The sequence below is a fragment of the Bufo gargarizans genome, chromosome 2 (genome assembly GCF_014858855.1).
Source record: "Bufo gargarizans isolate SCDJY-AF-19 chromosome 2, ASM1485885v1, whole genome shotgun sequence".
NCBI classification, from domain to species: Eukaryota; Metazoa; Chordata; class Amphibia; order Anura; family Bufonidae; genus Bufo; species Bufo gargarizans.
The window spans coordinates 32350833-32376552 of NC_058081.1; the positions used below are offsets into that span (position 1 = coordinate 32350833).

The 25720-nt window shown below is 44.6% G+C and overlaps 1 protein-coding gene across 1 annotated transcript in view; it reads left to right on the top strand.

Moving 5' to 3' along the window:
* Positions 1-9198, top strand: part of LOC122927156 (A.superbus venom factor 1-like) — a 503636-nt gene extending 494438 nt beyond the window's left edge. The window contains exons 37-40 of the mRNA XM_044278753.1: positions 207-290; positions 944-1027; positions 1424-1559; positions 8949-9198. Coding sequence (XP_044134688.1) covers positions 207-290; positions 944-1027; positions 1424-1559; positions 8949-9090 — 446 coding nt within the window. The 3' untranslated portion in view covers positions 9091-9198. The remainder of the gene's footprint in view (positions 1-206; positions 291-943; positions 1028-1423; positions 1560-8948) is intronic.
* Positions 9199-25720: the final 16522 nt, after the last annotated feature.

Genomic DNA, 25720 nt, shown 5'->3' on the forward strand with positions numbered 1-25720 from the left:
AGTGTGCAGTGATTCTAAGAGCGACGCCTGTCATCTGCATGTCATACTGACTCACAGTATTATTTCACTACTATAGCAGACTTCCTTTTGAAAAATTCGCTCATCTCTATTTAATACAGTCTATGCATCCAAAGTGCTTGTTCATTGATTTTCTGTATGAAGAATTTGGTTTAGAATTTGAAATTATTTTTTCATAAATTTTTCAGAGATTTGCTTTATGCAGCAGCAGCTAAATAACGTGGATGCTCCTTATCGATTAGCTAAGGCTTGTGAATCTACTGTGGATTATGGTGAGATCATTACAATGTCATTTTTGTATACTTAGGTCTGTCTCACACTGTCGGCAGCACAGAATGCCAGGAATAGACTGGACAAAAACCGTTGCGCACAGAGCTATTTGTGTAGCCGTTTCTTGGCATATTATCTGCAGTAGAAAGACACGCCCCTTTATCGGCAGTAGAAAGACACGCCCCTGTATCGGCAGTAGAAAGACACGCCCCCTTATCTGCAGTAGAAAGACACGCCCCTTGAGCTGCCAGGTTGATATAAATCTAGCAGAGCAATAAATGGGGAGATCTCTGGGTCCATGTGAGGTACAGGGCTGGTTCTAGGTTTGTTAGATAGCGCTCGTCATGTACTATATGATGTCTGATTTTCATTTCTTACATTAGTCATCGGATAACCCCTTTAATATGACTACATTATCTACACATGGGGTATGCAGACTGTAACCATAAAGACAAATAGGTCTGCTTAGGAGCTGTATACAAAAAAAGGATAAAAGAATCCTAATTAATACTATCTACAAAGGTATTAGTTTTGATGAAATTAATTAATTGGTTGCAAAGGTCAATCTAGCCATTAAGCAGGCTTCTTGTGGTTAAAATCTGTCACGTGAAGTTCATGAAATGTTAGTTTTTGATTAAATGCATTTCTTTTCCAGTCTTTAAGGCAACGCTAATGGACATTGAGAGGAATGATTACTATGACACCTATGTCATGAAAATTACCCAAGCTATAAAAGAAAGTAAGTTACACATTGTGCATTTCATTCGCGCATTGCTATATTTGAGTCCTCAGACCACGGCATATGATCTCATCGGTGGAGGCCTACATTTTGTCTCCCCTTCCTCCTCCTCCTACAAAAAATTGAGAAAATGGATGAGCCTTACTGTATTCTGTTTGATTTGGGGGAAGGAGTCCACAAAGTGCATTCTTTATCATCAGAAAAAAATTTGATTTTTGTGAGAATCAGAACTTGTTGAAAAATGTATACATTTTTCACACAAGCAGAAACTGACTGCATTTTTGTCAATGATATTAATATTATACTTCCGTACTGTCTGAGACCAATTGCTTACTGTATAAATATAAGCATTAATAAACTTTTATGTGCTACTATAGTCCCGTTTTTTATTTCCAGGCGCAGATACAGATGTTGCTAATGAGAAACGCAATTTTATCAGCGATGCCAAATGTAACAAAGCCTTAAACTTGAAGAGAGGCCGAGACTATGTAATTTGGGGATCAAGTAAAGATCTATGGACTACTGCTAGCGGGTAAGTGATAGAGATGAAAGAACATCTTGGATTTCGCTTCATGTGTGATTTGGTAAATTTTTCTGAAAGTTCGGTTCAGACCGGAAATGATTTGTCACAAATTGAAGTTGCTCCATTTGCCCAGAAAATTTGTGTATAACACCCTCTAGTCTCCTAGGACTTTTTCCATTACACACCAGGTCTAAAAAAGTGGGCGCGGTGTAGGCAGGGAGGGGTTGGCCCGGTGGGGCCGTCTCATTTACGATTTTCTACTGGCCTAGGGTTCATTCACACGTCTGCATGATGGGTCCAGATCCGTTCCACAATTATGCGGAACAGGTGCGGATCCATTCATTTTCAATGGGAACAGAAAAGATGCGGCAGCAGACAGTGTGCTGTGCGCATCCGCATTTCCAGTCCGCGGCCCCGAATTTCCATTCCGCAGCTCCGCAAAAAATGAGAACATGTCCTATTCTGTGTTTTGTGGATATGCAATTTGCGGATCCACAAAACACTACAGACATGTGAATGGAACCTTAGGTGAAAGTAGTTTTAATGTAAGACAGCTAAGAAGCTGCGGTTTATCCACCAACGTTATGTAGAGGCCGTCGCCTCTACATAATTCCAGCGTATCCACCTCCAGCTATATGGGATATTGAGACTGGTGTCTAAAACTCTGGTCTTAATAAATGATCCCCGTAATATCTTTTTTATTCATCTTTTAGCAATTTTTGCTTTTTCTCTCCTCCTTTTAAGCTCTTGAATGCAATGACAGCAATAACAAATAATGTCAGAGTACCATATATAAGTATGGGTAAATGACTTTATAATAGTAAGGGAGACAGTAGTGTTGAGAGATAGTGATGAGTGGCATAGGCAATATTCGAATTTGCGATATTTCGCGATTTTTTGGGCCGAATATTCGCCATAAATATGAAAATTCGAGAATTCGTGATCTCCAGTCATTGTTTACTTGATTGCGAAAATCGGAAATGTAATATATTTGTAATATATTTGCGATAAATTTGCGATTAGAATATTCAACACTATTCACGAATACGAATATATAGCACTATATTCTAAATATTCATAAATTCTCGAAGTGGCAATATTCGCAATTAAAATTTGCGTTTTGAATATTCGCGCTCAACACTATTGAGTGAGCATGGTCAGCCAAATACCAGTTTCGCTCGAGCATTGCTATGCTCGGCACATGGTGGTACTCAGCCGAGTACCGCATGTGCTCGAGCGCAATGCTCGAGTCTCCTCCCCGCTAAGTAGCCAATAAACGCGTAGGTAAGTACTGCCCTCACTTTAATGCCAGTAGCCATGTTGGCTACTGGCATTAGTGATTGGCTGGCCGGAACGCGTCATCGGGTGCTATATAGCACCCGATGATGTGTGTTCGGCTCATTCGAAGTTAGGGAGAGCTTAGCATAGGAAGGGACGTAGAGTGTAGGGAGTGTAATTGAATATTTTTTTGGTACAAAAACGTTTCAGAGACCCAAAAGTCCTTGTAAGGATTTTTGTGTGTGACAGCAGCAATATATGTTTGTAGCGCAACCTGCGCTAAATACCGTGTAATAGGCCTCTGCGGATAGTTAAATTATCTGCGCCAAATCTCCTGTTTGAAGTGTGCGCATCCCTAAAATATCAGTGACATTCAGTGCACTTTTTCCATAGATGGTGTCCGCTGCGGACAGTTAAATTATCCGCGCCACATCTCCTGTTTAAAGTGTGCGCATCTCTAAAATATCAGTGACATTCAGTGCACTTTTTCCGTAGACACGTCAAACTGTGACATTACCTGTGGTACCTGTCCTGTATAACGTTTCCTCATTACAAATACCTTTGTAAATTATTTTGCACATACACTTCCAAATCCTACGCTACTGTACGTGTGACATACTTTCAAGCATATATCACATTTAAAATGAAGAAGGCGAGCAGTAAGGGACGGGGAAGTGGCCATGATGATGATGGTGCATGCAGAGGCCGTGGCCCTGGGCACGGAGAAACTGTGCCTGCTGCCAGAGCACATGAACAACAATCATCCAAGATACTGTACCTAGCTTCATGTCCCAGTATGCAGGGCGGCGCAGGACACCACTCTTGAAGTCAGACTAGTGCGACCAGGTGGTCGTTTGGATTGCAGCAGATAATGCTTCCAGTCGGTTAAGCACCACCCTATCTTCCACCAAGTCCAGTCTCAGTAGCCAGAAGTCTAGTCAACACAATGCACACCCTGATCCTCCTTCCTCCCACCATTTACAGTCTGGCCAAACAAGTGATCCCACACTCGGATATTCAGAGGACCTCTTTTCATCGCCATTACTTGATTTGGGCCTCTCGCCAAGCACGCTTGAAGAGGGACATGAGATCTTGTGCCCTGATTCCCAATCTCTTGAGCATCCACAGTCACAAGAACATGACGGTGGGGAACGGCAATTAGTCTTTGAGGTGGCTGATGATAAGACATAGTTGCCAATGAGTCAACCGCAATTTACTGTTGATGAAGAGGATGAGACACAGTTTTCAATCACTAGGGTTGTGGTTAGGTCAACAAATCAGAAGGATGATCAGAGTGAGGAAGTGGATGAGGTGGACGATGAGGTCACTGACCAAACCTGGGAAGGTAGAAAGACGAGTAAGGACAGCAGTACAGAGGGGGTGGGATCTGCAGCTCTGCAACAAGCTGGAAGAGGCAGTGGGGTGCAAAAAGGGAGAAGGCGGGCCACACCAAACAGGCCCACAACTGTTCCATGGAGAAACCCCTTGCGGAAATCTCCTTTTGTCAAGGGGTATATGTTCTGCAGTTTGGTGCTGACGACAAAAGAATAGTAGTTTGCAACCTGTGCCATACGAAAATGAGCCGGGGCGTTAATACTAGCAACCTCTCCACCACCAGCATGATCCGCCACATGGCATCCAAGCACTGTAAAAAGTGGGACGAGCGCCTAGGTCCACAATCTGTGTCTGCTGGTCACACCTCTGCCTCCTCTTCCCCTGTGTTAGGTGCTGGCCGATCCACTGTCGAAGGGGCAGGCCCGGATGCCTCCCTCCCTGCAACTGGACCTTTGCAAGCACCATCAGCGACCACATCCACTTCCATGTCACAGTGCAGCATACAAATGTCCTTACCCTAGGCATTTGAATGCAAGTGCAAATACCCAGCCACCCACCCACAGGCCATAGCACTAAATGCGCAACTTTCCAAATTACTGGCCATGGAAATGTTTCCATTTAGGCTTGTGGATACTGAGGCCTTCCGCAGCCTGTCAGCGGCCGTCCCTTGTTACACAGTCCCCAGCCGCCACTATTTTTAACGGTGTGCCGTGCCTGCCTTACACCAACATGTGTCCTGTAACATCACACGTGCCCTGACCAACGCAGTTACTGGGAAGGTCTACTTAACCACGGACAAGTGCATTCAGCCAGGGACACTACATTTCCCAGACGGCACACTGGGTGAATGTTGTGGAGTCCGGGAGCTAGTCGTACCCTGGGATGGCACAGGTGCTACCGACGCCAAGGATTGCGAGCCCTACGTCGATCAGGGTTTCCGCCAGCACCTATGTTGGTGGCTCCAACCACCACGTCTCCTCCTCCGCCTCCTCCTCCTCTATCCGCGTGCAGCACCAGTCAGCAATCAGTCAGTAGCTAGAAGCAGTGTAGCACTGCAGTGGGGAAGCAGCAACAGTGGGCAGAAGAGGAGGAAGGGGATGAGGAGATTGAGAGTGATCCTCCCGATGACGACAGCAAATTCTTGCCTGTTGGTACTCTGGCACACATGGCTGACTTCATGTTAGGCTGTCTTTCCCGTGACCCACGCGTTTTACGCATTTTAGACAACATGAATTACTGGTTGTTCACCCTTCTCATCCCCCGCTACAAAGAGAACTTCTCATTCCTCTGGTGGAGAGGACGAGCAAAACGGTGCCATACCAGAAGATTCTTGCAGAAAAATTGCTCCAAATATTTCCATCTGACAACGCTGGTGGCAGAGTCCGTAGTTCCTTGGCCAACTGGGCAGGGGAGACAAGGGGAACACACAGCAATTCCAAAATAGGCAGGGCAACACTCTCCAAAGCCTGGAAAAGTTTCATGACAGCCGACCAGCTCCCTTAACCTGATGCGCGGCCTACTGTCACAAGGACAGAAAATTTTTGGAAGATGGTGAAGGAGTACATAGACTGTGACAGTGTCCTCAATGATCCCTCAGTGCCTTACAACTACTGGGTGTCCAAGCTGGACACGTGGGACGAACTGGCGCTCTACGCCTTGGAGGTGCTGGCCTGCCCTGCCGGCAGCGTTTTGTCTGAGCGGGTATTTATTGCTGCTGGTGGCATTATAACAGATAAGCCTATCCGCCTGTCAACTGAAAATGCTGACAAGTTGACTCTTATAAAAATGAACAAGGGCTGGATTGACCATGACTTCTCGACTCCACCAGAGGAAAGCGGCTGCACATAAAGGCACTTTAAATGTGTTGTTTATAATGTACTGAATACATTTTATTGCTATGCACCCCTTACACCACAAACAAGGGTATATGGTTGAATCTTCCTTTTCTCATCCTCCTCCTCCTCTTCCATCATATCAACATGCTTATTCGTCACATATAATGCCCTCGCAAATATACCCTTCTCATATTTTGTCTTACAGGATCAGCTCACCTGCAGGCCCTCTAATATAATTTTTTTAGAGGGTCAGCTCAGCTGCAGGCCCTCGCATATTATTTTTTAGAGGGTTAGCTCAGCTGCAGGCCCTCGCATATAATTTTTTTGAGAGTCAGCTCACCAGCAGGCCCTCACCTACAATTTTTTAGAGGGTCAGCTCAACTGCAGGCCCGCACCTAAAATCTTTTACAGGGTCAGCTCACCAGCAGGCCCTCACGCATAATTCTTTAGAGGGTCAGCTCACTAGCAGGCCAGCAATAATAATTTTTCAAGGGTGTGTATGAAAAATTATTTTTTTTTCAAGGGTGTGTATGATGCCCTCCTTTATGTGTAATAAAGAGTGTATTGGAGTGCCAGTTCCTTGTAATTTTTGGCAGCCCTTTCACTTAGTGCATTGGCTTTATGAGTGTAGGAGTCTCACTACATGAAAATTGTACCACAATGTGAATGAGGCCCTCCTTTATGTGATATACAGGTTGTATCGGAGTGCCTCTTCCTGGTAATTTTTGGCAGCACTTTATATACAAGTAAATATACAGGGAAAAATGTTTCCTAACAATTTTTCCTCTAAAATCGATTTTATCTTTGGTTTTGTGCGTATTATTATCAGTCTGTAAAAGTGGCGTACTACTCGGACAACATCGTTCCCAGCAGCGACCTGGGAGTCCAAGATGCATTCAGACATCCTCCTTATGCTGTTCCCAAACTATTTAGGTGGTGTTTCCATCATTTTCTGACCTTTTCCTATGAACTAGGCACCCTACCCTCTTCAGAGCAGGGGGTACCTGGTTTAATGCTCGGGTTCTTCCATTGACTTCCATTATACTCGGGTGCTCGGCAGAGCACCCTAGCATCCTGATGTGTTCGGCCCGAGCACCCGAGCACTACGGTGCTCGATCAACACTAGTAGACTGCACTCTTTACCAAGATTGTTTCCTATGGTGGCGGTGCCAGCGGTGTTGAGCTCAAGCCTGACAGGCTTCTGCTAAACCTAGATGTAAATAGATGACCGCAGTACTAACTGTCTTCAAAAATGTGAAGGTTTACTCACCAACAATGCATTGTTGGTGAATAAACCTTCACATTTTTGAAGACCGTCAGTTCTGCGGTCATCTATTTACTTCTAAGTATGGGTAAAGGGATGGTTGACGGTTTATTTATTATTCTGAAATACTCCTAAATTAGGCCGTTTTCATTCATCATTTTCTAAGCCTGGTTTAGGTGTAGAAAATAGTCTAAATGTAAGACAGCTCTGAAGTCTTACATTTAGAACTGGCACTGGATGCCTGCGCCTCTCCATAACTTCGGCGGAACCACTGCCACCTATGGGACTTTATTAAGAACGGTGTCTAAAATGCTGGTCTAAATAAATGTGGGTTTAAAAAGACACTGCACCTTCATATCATACCTCTCTGCTCATTTGTTGGAGTTTGTTAGAATTTGAGGTTCTTGTGACATTCAGGACAAATTCCATATTGGTAGAACTGATTTACTTTTCCTTACTTCAAAGCTTTCCTTGATAGAATTTGCTACACAATTTTATATTTTGCCTATAGTGTCTTATCACACTACAATAGTTGCTTGTAACTCTGTATACTACTGGCCTGTCATAGTCGAGGTGGGAACTAGATAAGAGATAGGACATTGTCAGAAGTAGGATTTTCAGAACAAGAATGTCAGCACCTCCATACTATATATAAAGAGAATTCACGAGCACCCTACCATCGCTGTAATGCAAATGCAAGCAAGGACTACAAGTAGCAGCACACTGCATTATGTACAAAGACATAAGCAAACATTGATAACATGAATAAATGTAAACTGCATTAATGCTATACTTACTATATAAAAAAAAAAGAAGCTCTTTGCACAGATTTTTGATCAAGAACATGTCAAGCCCTTCTATCAGCGACAAGGTGACTTCTATCAGATAGGACCTACACTAACAGATTTGTCTCTTGGACTTTTGGCCTACAAATTTCAGTGCAATGTAGAATCCAGCTATGGGATGTTCTGATTAAAAGCACTAGGCAGATGGGCGGGAGTGCATGATGGAAGCAAGTGTATCACTATCTATCTTCAGGATTTAAGTGTAAGGTAGGTTAGCTCTTTAAGAACATGAAAGGTGGATTCATGAGAACAAAGATGTTCAGAGACATAAATGATAGTGATAAGTATAGCTATTAGGTATGGTCTTTCAGCTGCCTGTGTACTTTCAGTAAAATAAAAAGTTATGACCACTTGAAAGCAAGCAGGCCAAATAAAGAAATGTTCATGTCCGAGGCCAACATACCTAAAGAGGTATAAAGTAATGGCCGGTTGCTAGGACATGCCATCACTTTATGATCAGTGAAGGTTCAACCTCTTGGATCTCCACTGATCCTGAGTATTACAGGGCCACATTGTAAATGTGCATGCAATTAAATGTGGCAACCTACAGTCTCCTGCACAGCTGTGTGCCCGGAAGTACCTCCAATGCACCAGCATTGTTGCCTCTTCATTCTCAGGATCAGTGGTTGACCCACAGGTCAGACCCTTACCATTCCTAGCAATATTATATGACTTTAAAAGATTGTAATACACCTTTAACAGTTGATAAGGAACATTTTGATCACCATCACCATTGCACTGGACCAGATAAGCATGTGAATAGTCAAATATAAGCATACAAGATCCTAATGCCTGTATGTTCTGTACTTGTCCCACACTGATCATTTTGGTTCCCCTACAGATATGCCTACATGATTTCCCAGGACACATGGATTGAGTTCTGGCCAAGTGATCGGGATTGTCAGAAAACTGAGTTTGAAAAACTCTGTGACGAATTCTTCAATTTCATTGAGGAGCTGGAGCTCCACGGATGTTACAGTTAAATTGTTTTGTCCTCCTTACCTCTCCTTACCACTTTCATATTCTGTTTGAACATTTCTGTTTTCCTATTCTTGTTCTGTATGCTAAGAATAAATTTATCAATGAATCTCTTTCTGCCAGATGGTTTCACATCACTTATGATGAACTATATTACCCAATACATCTCCTAAAATTTGACAAAGGAAGATCATCGGAGATCCTCTTATCTGATTGCGTATAACAAATACTGGTTACATCTCTTCACTAGGAGTACCAGCAATACTGTAGGACATTCTACATGCTACAAAAAAATGTTAGATTGTAAGCAGTGGAGATGACCAGGATGTGATGTGGCAATCTAAGAAAATAACATGGCTATATAGATACAGAGCATAAGCTATTTCACAGTTTTTAGGCAACATATCCATCTAATATATAAAGCTAAGTGTGTGTGAGTATATCCTCTGAAGAAATATCCACTGTCGTATTTACAATCACAAAATTTGGCACAACGGTACATCAGGTGTCCGGGAAGGTTTTAGACCAGGTCTCAGCTCTCTAGGATGTACCGTTCCTGAGATATTTCCAAAAAATGCATTAGCCAATAGAAGCTTGGTCACATGACCCTTATCAGCCAATAGAAGCTTGCAGGTCCTCCAGCCTCAACATGCACACTTATACTTCAGGTTTCCATAACAACCCAGCCATTTTTCTTCACTGCTGTAGGAGAGCTTTAAAGGAAATCTGTCACCAGGATAATCACTATTGAAGTAAAGCCATGGCCTAATAGCACTTAGTACCTTATTTCAAGATGTGCCTTTGTTCCAGCAATAGATGTTTTTATCCTCTGAAAATCCAGTTTATTTGGTATGCAAATGAGCCAGTAAGGTGCCCAGAGGGGCATCACTCTTGCAGACACGCCCCCTGCCACAATGTGCCCACCCTTAAAATACTTCAAACCCCGCACCCAGGTCCCACTAAGTCACGCCCCTTATCTGGTTAGGCCACACCCCTTCCCACTCAGCCGACTGAGATTTAAAAAATGAAGGCAAAAATCAGCTTCTGTCAGCTGCAGAGGTGGGAGGGATGGTGACTTTCTCCCTGCAGCTTACACTCAGACAGTACAGTGCTGCTGTCTTAGAGTGAGCTGTTCAAAAGGACACTCTGCAGATCCAGTAAAGGCCACTGTTAAGAGGGTGGGCCCCTGTGGAGGTCACTGTAAAGGGGGTGGTATGCTGTGAAAGTCACTGTTAAAGGGGAAGCCTGCTATAAAGGTCAAAGTTAAGGAGGTGGGCTGCTGTGGCGGTTCAATTTTAAGGGACGCTGCACTGTGGGGGAGGTCAGTGTTAAGGGGTGGGGGGCTGTGGAGGTCACTGTTTTGGGGGCGGAGTACTGTAGATGTCACTGTTATAGTGGATAGTGTTGATATCTTTTACCGACACACACAAACATTAAATGAAATAGATTAGATATACCCGAGTGAAGCTGGGTCCTTCAGCTAGTGCAAAATAAAAATTATGTGATTTGGTCAACAGGCAATTACTATGGTACCATAACAGCATATTTTTATGTTCCATGTCAGTGATGAATAGCAAAATTTAATCCCTTATTGTTCAAGGAGGGACTTTCCATTTTTGTTTTTAACTTTCAGCCTTCCTGAGGATATAATTTTCTTATTTTTCCATCCATGTAGCCATATAAGGGCTTATTTTATGCAGGACAATTTCTTCTGTCAAATGGTACCGTTTAATGCTGTCTAAGATATCATGGGAATTGGGAAAAAATCCTAAGGGATGGAAATTGAAAAAGAACATACAGTAATTGTAACCTTCATTTTACGGCTCAGAATAATTACAGTGATTCCAGATTCAATAATTAAACAAAAAAGAAACAATTTTTTTTCTTTGCATCGTCATATTCTACCCCCATATTTTTTTATATTTACAGTACAGACCAAAAGTTTGGACACACCTTCTCATTTAAAGAGTTTTCTTTATTTTCATGACTATGGAAATTGTAGATTCACACTGAAGGCATCAAAACTATGAATTAACACATGTGGAATTATACTATATAACTGAAAATATGTCATATTCTAGGTTATTCAAAGTAGCCACCTTTTGCTTTGATTACTGCTTTGCACACTCTTGGCATTCTCTTGATGAGCTTCGAGAGGTAGTCTCCTGAAATGGTCTTCAAACAGTCTTGAAGGAGTTCCCAGAGATGCTTAGCACTTGTTGGCCCTTTTGCCTTCACTCTGCGGTCCAGCTCACCCCAAACCATCTCGATTGGGTTCAGGTCCGGTGACTGTGGAGGCCAGGTCATCTGGCGCAGCACCCCATCACTCTCCTTCATGGTCAAATAGCCCTTACACAGCCTGGAGGTGTGTCCTGTTGAAAAATAAATGATGGTCCAACTAAACGCAAACCGGATGGAATAGCATGCCGCTGCAAGATGCTGTGGTAGTCATGCTGGTTCAGGATGCCTTCAATTTTGAATAAATCCCCAACAGTGTCACCAGCAAAGCACCCCCACACCATCACACCTCCTCCTCTATGCTTCACGGTGGGAACCAGGCATGTAGAGTCCATCCGTTCACCTTTTCTGTGTCGCACAAAGACACGGTGGTTGGAACCAAAGATCTCAAATTTGGACCCATCGGACCAAAGCACAGATTTCCACTGGTCTAATGTCCATTCCTTCTGTTCTTTAGCCCAAACAAGTCTCTTCTGCTTGTTGCCTGTCCTTAGCAGTGGTTTCCTAGCAGATATTCTACCATGAAGGCCTGATTCACAAAGTCTCCTCTTAACAGTTGTTCTAGAGATGTGTCTGCTGCTAGAACTCTGTGTGGCATTGACCTGGTCTCTAATCTGAGCTGCTGTTAACCTGCGATTTCTGAAGCTGGTGACTCGGATGAACTTATCCTCCACAGCAGAGGTGACTCTTGGTCTTCCTTTCCTGCGGCGGTCCGCATGTAAGCCAGTTTCTTTGTAGCACTTGATGGTTTTTGTGACTGCACTTGGGGACACTTGCAAAGTTTTCCCAATTTTTCGGACTGACTGACCTTAATTTCTTAAAGTAATGATGGCCACTCGTTTTTCTTTACTTAGCTGCTTTTTTCTTGCCATAATACAAATTCTAACAGTCTATTCAGTAGGACTATCAACTGTGTATCCACCTGACTTCTCCACAACGCAACTGATGGTCCCAACCTCATTTATAAGGCAAGGAATCCCACTTATTAAACCTGACAGAGCACACCTGTGAAGTGAAAACCATTTCAGGTGACTACCTCTTGAAGCTCATCAAGAGAATGCCAAGAGTGTGCAAAGCAGTAATCAAAGCAAAAGGTGGCTACTTTCAAGAACCTAGAATATGACATAATTTCAGTTGTTTCACACTTTTTTGTTATGTATATAATTCCACATGTGTTAATTAATAGTTTTGATGCCTTCAGTGTGAATCTACAATTTTCATAGTCATGAAAATAAAGAAAACTCTTTGAATGAGAAGGTGTGTCCAAACTTTTGGTCTGTACTGTATGTCTACGATGTGTTTTTGTTGTGGGCCAATCTGTAGCTCTTAATATTATTTTAGACTGGGTATGTATGACTTTATCATTTTTTATTCAATTTTTTGGTAGGCGAACCAATCAAGAATGTTAAGTCGACAATTTAGATTTTTTACCCATTGCACTGTTCACCATATGGGATAAATATTTTTATATTTTAATTGTATAGACATTTTTGGGATGCAGCTATACTAATCATGTTTTTTTTTTGTTTATTTTTAATATGTGGAGGATAAGTGATTTGAATTATCCCTATAAGGACACATGACGTATATGTACATCATCTCTGGATGTGACTTAACCTCTTCCGGACACAGGGCGTACTGGTATGCCCTGATGTCCCGGAACTTACGGACACAGGGCGTACCGATACGTCCTGTGTATTTCCGATCACCGCCACGCGGAGGGCGGTGATCGGATCAAGGTGCCTGACAAATCGTTGAGAAGCACCTTGGCTAAATGGGCGGGGGGGGGGGGGGGGGCGGCGATCACCGCAAATCGCAGGTCAATTCAGATCTGTGGTTTGCGGCTTTTACCTGGTGCGGCGGCAATGGGTGGCGGTGCTATCAGGTCCCCATGTGGCTGTAGGGGGGGACCCGATGGCATGGGAGGCAGCGCGGTGCCTTACTGAGGCATCTGCGCTGCCTTCCGGTGATGAGCCTGTGAGATCCAGCCCCCTGGATCTCACAGGCCGGAAGCTGTATGAGTAATACTCACTGTTATTACTCATACAGCCTATGCATTCCAATACAGAAATATTGGAATGCATTGTAAAGGATTAGATCCCCAAAAGTGGGACAAAAAAAAAGTGGAAAAAAAAGTTGGAAAAAAAAGTTTTCCCCCAAAAAAATTTAAGTTTCAAGTAAAAATAAACAAAAACTTCATTTTCCCCAAAATAAAGTTAAAAAGGGTAAAAAATAGGGGGGGGGGAAATAGACCTATTAGGTATTGCCGCGTCCGTATCAACCGGCTCTATAAACATATCACATGACCTAACTCCTCAGATGAACACCGTAAAAAGTAAAAAATAAAAACTCTGCTAAATAAACAATTTTTTTGTCACCTAAATCACAAAAAGTACAACAGAAAGCAATCAAAAATGCGTATGCCCACCAAAATAGTACCCATCTAACCGTCACCTCATCCCGCCAACACAACACACCATCCCGGCACCCCCATAGAAATGCCTATTCTTGTCCGCAAGCTGCAGACAAGAATAGGACATGTTCTATCTTTTGCGGAGCTGCGGACCCGAAGATCGGGGACGCGCTACGCAATTGCGGATGCAGACAGCACACTGTGTGCTGTCCGCATCCATTCCGTCCCCATAGAGAATGAATGGGTCCGCACCCGTTCCGTAAAATTGCGGAACGGATGCAGAACCATTTTGCGGACGTGTGAATGGAGCCTAAACATGATTTTTTTTTGCTTTAAAAACGCTGTTATTGTGTAAAACTTAAATAAATAAAAAAATATATACATATTAAATATCGTTACATCCGTAATAACACGATATATACAAATATCACATGACCTAACCGCTCAGGTGAACACCATAAAAAAAAAAAAAAAAAAAAAAAAAAAAAAAAACTGTGTCAAAGAAGCCATTTTTTTTCACCTTACATCACAAAAAGTATAATAGCAAGCGATCAAATAGTCATATGCACCTTAAAATAGTACTAAGCAAACTGTCATCTCATACTGAAAATATTGAGTCCCTACATTACACAGTCACCCAAAAAATTTAAAATGAACTATGGCTTTCAGAATATGGAGACTAGAGTTGAGCGAACACCTGGATGTTCGGGTTCGAGAAGTTCGGCCGAACTTCCCGGAAATGTTCGGGTTCGGGATCCGAACCCGATCCGAACTTCGTCCCGAACCCGAACCCCATTGAAGTCAATGGGGACCCGAACTTTTCGGCACTAAAACGGCTGTAAAACAGCCCAGGAAAGGGCTAGAGGGCTGCAAAAGGCAGCAACATGTAGGTAAATCCCCTGCAAACAAATGTGGATAGGGAAATGAATTAAAATAAAAATTAAATAAATAAAAGTTAACCAAAATCAATTGGAGAGAGGTCCCATAGCAGAGAATCTGGCTTCCCGTCACCCACCACTGGAACAGTCCATTCTCAGATATTTAGGCCCCGGCACCCAGGCAGAGGAGAGAGGTCCCGTAACAGAGGATCTGGCTTCATGTCAGCAGAGAATCAGTCTTCATATCATAGCAGAGAATCAGGCTTCACGTCACCCACCACTGCAACAGTCCATTTTCATAAATTTAGGCCCAGCACCCAGGCAGAGGAGAGAGGTCCCGTAACAGACAATCTGGCTTCATGTCAGCAGAGAATCAGTCTTCATATCATAGCAGAGAATCAGGCTTCACGTCACCCACCACTGTAAGACTCCATTTTCATAAATTTAGGCCCAGCACCCAGGCAGAGGAGAGAGGTCCAGTAACAGACAATCTGGCTTCATGTCAGCAGAGAATTAGTCTGCATGTCATAGCAGAGAATGAGGCTTCACGTCAGCCACCACTGCAACAGTCCATTGTCAGATATTTAGGCCCAGCACCCAGGCAGAGGAGAGAGGTCCCGTAACAGAGAATCTGGCTTCATGTCAGCAGAGAATCAGTCTGCATGTCATAGCAGAGAATGAGGCTTCACGTCAGCCACCACTGCAACAGTCCATTGGCATATATTTAGGCCCAGCACCCAGGCAGAGGAGAGAGGTCCCGTAACAGACAATCTGGCTTCATGTCAGCAGAGAATCAGTCTTCATGTCATAGCAGAGAATCAGGCTTCACGTCACCCACCACTGCAACAGTCCATTTTCATAAATTTAGGCCCAGCACCCAGGCAGAGGAGAGAGGTCCCGTAACAGAGGATCTGGCTTCATGTCAGCAGAGAATCAGTCTGCATGTCATAGCAGAGAATCAGGCTTCACGTCAGCCACCACTGCAACAGTCCATTGTCATAAATTTAGGCCCAGCACCCAGACAGAGGAGAGGTTCATTCAACTTTGGGTAGACTCGCAATATAATGGTAAAATGAAGATAAAAATAGGATTGAATGAGGAAGTGCCCTGGAGTCCAATAATATATGGTTAAGGGGGGGTAGTTAATGTCTAATCTGGACAAGGGACGGACAGGTCCTGTGGGATCCATGCCTGGTTCATTTTTATGAACGTCAGCTTGTCCACATTGGCTGTAGACAGACGGCTGCGTTTGTCTGTAATGACGCCCCCTGCCGTGCTGAATACACGTTCAGACAAAACGCTGGCCGCCGGGCAGGCCAGAACCTCCAAGGCATAAAAGGCTAGCTCTGGCCACGTGGACAATTTAGAGACCCAGAAGTTGAATGGGGCCGAACCATCAGTCAGTACGTGGAGGGGTGTGCACACGTACTGTTCCACCATGTTAGTGAAATGTTGCCTCCTGCTAACACGTTGCGTATCAGGTGGTGGTGCAGTTAGCTGTGGCGTGTTGACAAAAGTTTTCCACATCTCTGCCATGCTAACCATGCCCTCAGAGGAGCTGGCCGTGACACAGCTGCCTTGGCGACCTCTTGCTCCTCCTCTGCCTTGGCCTTGGGCTTCCACTTGTTCCCCTGTGACATTTGGGAATGCTCTCAGTAGCGCGTCTACCAAAGCGCGCTTGTACTCGCGCATCTTCCTATCACGCTCCAGTGCAGGAAGTAAGGTGGGCACATTGTCTTTGTAGCGTAGATCCAGCAGGGTGGCAACCCAGTAGTCCGCACAGGTTAAAATGTGGGCAACTCTGCTGTTGTTGCGCAGGCACTGCAGCATGTAGTTGCTCATGTGTGCCAGGCTGCCCAGGGGTAAGGTCAAGCTGTCCTCTGTGGGAGGCGTATCGTCATCGTCCTGCCTTTCCCCCCAGCCACGCACCAGTGATGGACCCGAGCTGCGTTGGGTGCCACCCCGCTGTGACCATGCTTCATCCTCATCCTCCTCCACCTCCTCCTCATCCTCGTCCTCCTCGTCCTCCAGTAGTGGGCCCTGGCTGGCCACATTTGTACCTGGCCTCTGCTGTTGCCAAAAACCTCCCTCTGAGTCACTTCGAAGAGACTGGCCTGAAAGTGCTAAAAATGACCCCTCTTCCTCCTCCTCCTCCTCCTCCTGGGCCACCTCCTCTTCCATCATCACCCTAAGTGTTTTCTCAAGGAGACATAGAAGTGGTATTGTAACGCTGATAACGGCGTCATCGCCACTGGCCATGTTGGTGGAGTACTCGAAACAGCGCAACAGGGCACACAGGTCTCGCATGGAGGCCCAGTCATTGGTGGTGAAGTGGTGCTGTTCTGTAGTGCGACTGACCCGTGCGTGCTGCAGCTGAAACTCCACTATGGCCTGCTGCTGCTCGCACAGTCTGTCCAGCATGTGCAAGGTGGAGTTCCACCTGGTGGGCACGTCGCATATGAGGCGTTGAGCGGGAAGGCCGAAGTTACGCTGTAGCGCAGACAGGCGAGCAGCAGCAGGATGTGAACGCCGGAAGCGCGAACAGACGGCCCGCACTTTATGCAGCAGCTCTGACATGTCGGGGTAGTTGTGAATGAACTTCTGCACCACCAAATTCAGCACATGCGCCAAGCAAGGGATGTGCGTCAAAATTGCTAGTCCCAGAGCTGCTACGAGATTTCGCCCATTATCACACACCACCAGGCCGGGCTTGAGGCTCACCGACAGCAACCACTCGTCGGTCTGTTGTTCTATACCCCGCCACAACTCCTGTGCGCTGTGGGGCCTGTCCCCCAAACATATGAGTTTCAGAATGGCCTGCTGACGTTTACCCCGGGCTGTGCTGAAGTTGGTGGTGAAGGTGTGTGGCTGACTGGATGAGCAGGTGGAAGAAGAGGAGGAGGAAGCCGAGAAGGAGGAGGTGGCAACAGGAGGCAAAGAATGTTGCTCTGCGATCCTTGGCGGCGGAAGGACGTGCGCCAAACAGCTCTCCGCCTGGGGCCCAGCTGCCACTACATTTACCCAGTGTGCAGTTAGGGAGATATAGCGTCCCTGGCCGTGCTTACTGGTCCACGTATCTGTGGTTAGGTGGACCTTGCTACAGATGGCGTTGCGCAGTGCACACTTGATTTTATCGGATACTTGGTTGTGCAGGGAAGGCACGGCTCTCTTGGAGAAGTAGTGCCGGCTGGGAACAACATACTGTGGGACAGCAAGCGACATGAGCTGTTTGAAGCTGTCTGTGTCCACCAGCCTAAATGACAGCATTTCATAGGCCAGTAGTTTAGAAATGCTGGCATTCAGGGCCAGTGATCGAGGGTGGCTAGGTGGGAATTTACGCTTTCTCTCAAATGTTTGTGAGATGGAGAGCTGAACGCTGGCGTGTGACATGGTTGAGACGCTTGGTGACAGAGGTGGTGGTGGTGGTGTTGGTGGTACATCCCCTGTTTGCTGGGCGGCAGGTGCCAACGTTCCTCCAGAGGCGGAGGAAGAGGCCGAGGCGGCAGCAGCAGAAGAGGTAGCAGGGGGAGCCTGAGTGACTTCCTTGGTTTTAAGGTGTTTACTCCACTGCAGTTCATGCTTTGCATGCAGGTGCCTGGTCATGCAGGTTGTGCTCAGGTTCAGAACGTTAATGCCTCGCTTCAGGCTCTGATGGCACAGCGTGCAAACCACTCGGGTCTTGTCGTCAGCACATTGTTTGAAGAAGTGCCATGCCAGGGAACTCCTTGAAGCTGCCTTTGGGGTGCTCGGTCCCAGATGGCGGCGGTCAGTAGCAGGCGGAGTCTCTTGGCGGCGGGTGTTCTGCTTTTGCCCACTGCTCCCTCTTTTGCTACGCTGTTGTCTCGGTCTCACCACTGCCTCTTCCTCCGAACTGTGAAAGTCAGTGGCACGACCTTCATTCCATGTGGGGTCTAGGACCTCATCGTCCCCTGCATCGTCTTCCACCCAGTCTTGATCCCTGACCTCCTGTTCAGTCTGCACACTGCAGAAAGACGCAGCAGTTGGCACCTGTGTTTCGTCATCATCAGAGACATGCTGAGGTGGTATTCCCATGTCCTCATCATCAGGAAACATAAGTGGTGGTGCGTCAGTGCATTCTATGTCTTTCACCGCAGTGGAAGGGCTAGGTGGATGCCCTTGGGAAACCCTGCCAGCGGAGGCTTCAAACAGCATAAGTGACTGCTGCATAACTTGAGGCTGAGACAGTTTCCCTGGTATGCATGGGGGTGATGTGACAGACTGATGGGGTTGGTTTTCAGGCGCCATTTGTGCGCTTTCTGCAGAAGACTGGGTGGGAGATAATGTGAACGTGCTGGATCCACTGTCGGCCACCCAATTGACTAATGCCTGTACCTGCTCAGGCCTTACCATCCTTAGAACGGCATTGGGCCCCACCATATATCGCTGTAAATTCTGGCGGCTACTGGGACCTGAGGTAGTTGGTACACTAGGACGTGTGGATGTGGCAGAACGGCCACGTCCTCTCCCAGCACCAGAGGGTCCACTAACACCACCACGACCATGTCCACGTCCGCGTCCCTTACTAGATGTTTTCCTCAATGTTATGGTTCACCACAACAACAAAAATATTATTTGGCCCAATGTATTGTATTCAAATTCAGCGGGATATAAATTTGAGGCCTAGTATTTAGGCGCTGGGTGACCGGTATGGATTTAGTGACAGAATTAGACTTGGAAATGCACAGTAGCGTGTGTGTGAAGTTATTCTGAATGACCCTATGTGCACCTTGAATATTATATACCCTTTTAGGGATAGATTTCAAATAGCTCTGATATAGCAGGAACCACTAAATTATGAAATTGCTAAATTGGGAATTGTACTTCAGCCCAGAACAAAAAATGTGCTTTGACGGACACTAAATAACTTTCCCAGCCACAACAGGACAGCGGTAACGAGAGATTTAGCGGGATATAAATTTGGGGCCTAGTATTTAGGCGCTGGGTGACCGGTATGGATTTAGTGACAGAATTAGACTTGGAAATGCACAGTAGCGTGTGTGTGAAGTTATTCTGAATGACCCTATGTGCACCTTGAATATTATATACCCTTTTAGGGATAGATTTCAAATAGCTCTGATATAGCAGGAACCACTAAATTATGAAATTGCTAAATTGGGAATTGTACTTCAACCCAGAACAAAAAATGTGCTTTGACGGACACTAAATAACTTTCCCAGCCACAACAGGACAGCGGTAACGAGAGATTTAGCGGGATATAAATTTGGGGCCTAGTATTTAGGCGCTGGGTGACCGGTATGGATTTAGTGACAGAATTAGACTTGGAAATGCACAGTAGCGTGTGTGTGAAGTTATTCTGAATGACCCTATGTGCACCTTGAATATTATATACCCTTTTAGGGATAGATTTCAAATAGCTTTGATATAGCAGGAACCACTAAATTATGAAATTGCTAAATTGGGAATTGTACTTCAACCCAGAACAAAAAATGTGCTTTGACTGACAATAAATAACTTTCCCAGCCACAACAGGACAGCGTTAACGAGAGATTTAGCGGGATATAAATTTGAGGCCTAGTATTTAGGCGCTGGGTGACCGGTATGGATTTAGTGACAGAATTAGACTTGGAAATGCACAGTAGCGTGTGTGTGAAGTTATTCTGAATGACCCTATGTGCACCTTCAATATTATATACCCTTTTAGGGATAGATTTCAAATAGCTCTGATATAGCAGAAACCACTAAATTATGAAATTGCTAAATTGGGAATTGTATTTCAACCCTGAACAAAAAATGTGCTTTGACGGACACTAAATAACTTGCCCAGCCACAACAGTACAGCGGTAACGACAGATTTAGCAGGATATAAATTTGAGGCCTAGTATTTAGGCGCTGGGTGACCGGTATGGATTTAGTGACAGAATTAGACTGGGATATGGCCAAAAAATAACCACACTATTGCTGGTTAAATGCACTTGGTGACGGGCGCAGCTTGCCCCTGATGTAGTATATGGCCAAAAAATGAACAGACTATTGCTGGTTAAATGCACTTGGTGTCACAGCTTGACGAACCACACTACTGAGGGCTAAATGCACTTGGTGACGGGCGCAGCTTGCCCCTGATGTAGTATATGGCCAAAAAATGAACAGACTATTGCTGGTTAAATGCACTTGGTGTCACAGCTTGACGAACCACACTACTGAGGGTTAAATGCACTTGGTGACGGGCGCAGCTTGCCCCTGATGTAGTATATGGCCAAAAAATAAACAGACTATTGCTGGTTAAATGCACTTGGTGTGACAGCTTCACCCTGATGTAGGCTTTAGCCAAAAAACAACCACACCATTGAGGGTTAAATGCACTTGGTGACTGGCGCAGCTTGCCCCTGATGTAGTATATGGCCAAAAAATGAACAGACTATTGCTGGTTAAATGCACTTGGTGTGACAGCTTCACCCTGATGTAGGCTTTAGCCAAAAAACAACCACACCATTGAGGGTTAAATGCACTTGGTCGCAGCACCGCACAAGACACAAAATGGCCGCCGATCACCCCAGAAAAAAGTGACTGACAAACGGTCTGGGCAGCCTAAAAACAGTGAGCATTTGAATTTCAGCAGCTCAATGATGCACAGCTGCAGATCGATCGATTAATCAAGTCCTTTGGAGGAGTTAATCTGCCTAATCTCTCCCTACTGTCGCAGCCGCAACCTCTCCCTACGCTAATCAGAGCAGAGTGACGGGCGGCGCTATGTGACTCCAGCTTAAATAGAGGCTGGGTCACATGGTGCTCTGGCCAATCACAGCCATGCCAATAGTAGGCATGGCTGTGACGGCCTCTTGGGGCAAGTAGTATGACGCTTGTTGATTGGCTGCTTTGCAGCCTTTCAAAAAGCGCCAAGAAAGCGTCACAAAAGCGCCAAGAAAGCGACGAACACCGAACCTGAACCCAGACTTTTACGAAAATGTCCGGGTTCGGGTCCGTGTCACGGACACCCCAAAATTCAGTACGAACCCGAACTATACAGTTCGAGTTCGCTCATCCCTAATGGAGACACCTAAAAATATTATTTTTTTCTCATAATGCTTTATTATGTAAAACTAGTCATATTTGGTATTGTCGCATCCGTAACAACCTGCTATATAAAAATACCACATGATCTAACCTGTCAGCTGAACATTGTAAATAACAAAAAATAAAAACGGTGCCAAAACAGCTATTTTTTGTTACCTTGCCTCACAAAAAGTATAATATAAAGCAACCAAAAATCATATGTACCCAAAAATAACTGCCACCTTATCCCGTAGTAGGGGTGCATCAGGGGGTCTTCAAATGTGACATGGAAATCTGCCTTCCAAAAACCATGTGGCACTACTTTCCTTCTGCGCCCTGCCGTGTGCCCGTATAGCAGTTTAGATCCACACATGGGGCGTTTCTGTAAACTACAGAATCAGGGCAATAAATATTGAGTTTTGTTTGGCTGTTAACCCTTGCTTTGTTAGTGGGAAAAAATTTGAAATTCTGAAATTTCATCTTTATATTTCATTAATTCTTGATGAACGCCTTAAACAACATTTTTAAAATCTGTATTTAATACCTTGAGGGGTGTAGTTTCTAAAATAGGGTCATTTTTGGTGGTTTCTATTATGTAAGCCTCACAAAGTGACTTCAGACCCGAACTGGTCCTTAAAAAATGGGTTTTGAAAATTTTCAGAAAAATTTCAAGATCTGCTTCTAAACTTCTAAGCCTTCTAACGTCCCCAAAAAATACAATTGCATTTACAAAATGATCCAAACATGAAGTAGACATATAGGGAATGTAAAATAATAACTATTTTTGGAGGTATTACTATCTATTATAAAAAGTAGAGAAATAGAAATTTAGAAATTTGCTAATTTTTCCGAATTTTTGGCAAATTTGGTAGCTTTTTATAAATAAAATTTAGATTTTTTGACTAAATTTTATCACTGTCATAAAGTACAATATGTGATGAGAAAACAATCTCAGAATGGCCTGGATAAGTAAAAGTGTTTTCGGCCAACGGGTTCAGCCGAAATTCACAAAAAAGTTCAAGTTCGGGACGCGAACCCGAACCCCATTGAAGTCAATGGGGACCCGAACTTTTGAGCACTAAAATGGCTGTAAAAATGTCATAGAAATGGCTAGAGGGCTGCAAATGGCATCAAAATGTGGTTAAGAGCATGGCAAGTGCTCTACAAACAAATTGGATTAGGAAATGACTTTAAATAACATAAAATACGTAAAAATAAAAAAGAATAATCTTGACCTAGGAGGTCCATATGGAGTAGGAGGTTCAGGAGGCGGTGGATGTGCCGATGTAGGTGGAAGCGGCGATGGAGGAGGAGGTAGCCTACACTGCTTTTTGGTTTTAAATTTATTTTAAAAAAAATTAATTATGGTACACCCCAAAACATTGGGAAATATAACCTGTGATAACCCCCTGCAGTCGTGCTAAACACATGTTCAGACAATACACTGGCTGCAGGGCAGGCCAGCACCTCCAAGAGGTAAAGGGCAAGCTCAGGCCCTATGCCCAATTTGGAGACCCAGAAGTTGCAGGGGCTGACCCCTGTCAGTCAGTTCGTGTAGGCGTGTACATACTTACTGCCCCACCATGTCGCACATCCCCGTGATGTTCACAATCCAATTTGATATTTGCTCTATCAACTTTCGATGTTCTTTTATGCGCCTACCATGGTGATCACGGGTGGCGGGGAATCAGGGTTCCAGGCCAGAGAGGGAGCGTGAGAAAGAGAGACCACATCCAAGGGAGGATTCATTTTTTAAAATTTTAAAATTATAGCGTTGAAATATGGGAGAAATTATTAAAGCATACAAGTGTGACAACTTTTCAAAGTTTAAGCATTGAATGTAAGGATGTAGTGCGCATTAATTACTGAACAATATATTAAATGTTATTCCTTGTCACCTATGCATAGCAGGTGTTTATTCACGTCTAATATTGTATAATGTCAACCCAAGAATGTAACAGAAAAATTATTGAAATTTATTAAGCTGTCAACTAGGTAGAGGAGGGGTATATTACACCCAAAAATTGGTAATTTTCACCCAAAAATGTAACTGACCATTTTTTTTTTAAAACTGTCTACTGGGTATAGCAATGGTACATCACACCCAAAAATTGGTGAATTTCACCAGAAAATGTAACTGACAAATTATTATTTTTTTCGGTCTACTAGGTATAGGAGTGGTACTATACACCCAAAAAACTTGTTAATTTCACCAGAAAATGTAACTGACAATTTTTTTTTTATTTTTTTTTACCGGTCTACTAGGTATAGCAGTGGTACTATACACCCAAAAATATGTTAATTTCTCCCGAAAATGTAAATGACAATTATTATTATTTTTTTTTAAACAGCCTACTAGGTATAGCAGTGGTACTATACACCCAAAAATTGATGAATTTCACCTGAAAATGTTAATGACAATTTTTCTATTTTTTTTTAACCGGCCTACCATGTATAGCAGTGGTACTTTACATCCATAAATTGGTGAATTTCACCCGAAAAGGTAAATGACTTTTTTATTTTTTTTAAACCTGTCTACTTGGTATAGCAGTGGTATTATACACCCAAAAATGTCACCAGAAGATGTAACTGACAAAGTAGTGAAATGATATAAAATAAAATACGTACAAATAAAAAAAAAAAATTGATTTAGGAGGTGGAGTTCCATATGGAGTAGGAGTTTGAGGAGGCAGTGGACATAGCGGTGGAGGTGGAAGTGGCGGTGGAGGTGTACGAGGTAGCCAACACAGGTTTTTGGTTTTAATAAAAAAATTAATAAATTAGGGTACACGCTAAAAGAGTGAAATATCCAGAATGAGCAATTGCGCTGCAGTATGACAATGTCTGGTTAGTGCCGGTATACATGTCTATTCTGCAAAAGGTACGGACAAGTCCTGAGGGATCCATGTCTGGTTCATTTTAATGATCGTTAGCTTGTCCACATTGGCTGTGGACAGGCGGCTGCACTTGTCTGTGATGATGCCCCCTGCCGTGCTAAACACACGTTCAGATAATACACTGGCTGTAGGGCAGATCAGCACCTCCAAGGCGTAAAGGGCAAGCTCAGGCCATGTGCCCAATTTCGAGACCCAGAAGTTGAAGGGGGCAGAACCGTCATTCAGTACGTATAGGTGTGTGCACACATACTGCTCCACCATGTTGGTGAAATGCTGCCTCCTGCTAAGACGTTCCATGTCAGCTGGTGATGCTGGTTGTTGTGGCGTGCTGACAAAGCTTTTCCACATTTCGGCCATGCTAACCCTGCCTTATGAGGTGCTGGCGGTGCCCCAGCTGCGTTGGCAACCTCTTCCTCGTCCTCTGCCTTGTGCTTCCACTGTGCCCCCGCTGTCAGGTGGGAATGCCACCAGCAGTGCGTCTACCAGCGTGCGCTTGTACTCGCGCATCTTACGATCACGCATCAGTGAGGGAATTAAGGACTGTACGTTGTCCTTGTAATGGGGATCCAGCAGCGTGGCCACCCAGTAATCAGCACAAGATAGAATGTGGGCAAATCGGCGGTCATTGGGGAGACACTGCAGCATGTAATCGATCATGTGTGCCAGGCTGCCCAGAGGCAACAAAAAGCTGTCCTCTGTGGGAGGTTTATCGTCTGTGTCCTCTGCATCCCCCCTTCCACGCACCAGTGATGGCCATGAGCTGCTCTGGGTGCCACCCTGCTGTGAACATGGTTCCTCCTCCTCCATCTCCTCATCCTCCACCTCCTCATCCTCCAGAACTGTGCCCTGGCTGGACAATTGGGTTTGTGTTGAAGGAATCCACCCTCGGAGCTACTTGGGAATGACTGTCCGGAAACCCTACGAAATGATCCCTCTTCCTTCTCCACCTCCTGTGCCACATCCTCTTCCATCATCGCCAGGAGCGTTTTTTCAAGGAGGCATAGAAGTGGGATAGTAACACTGAGAACGGCGTTATCGGCACTGGCCATGTTGGTGGCGTACTCAGAACAGAGCAACAAGGTACACAGGTCTCGCATGGAGGCCCAGTCATTGGTGGTGAAGTGGTGCTATTCTGCCGAGCGACTCACCCGTGCGTGCTGCAGCTGAAACTTCACTA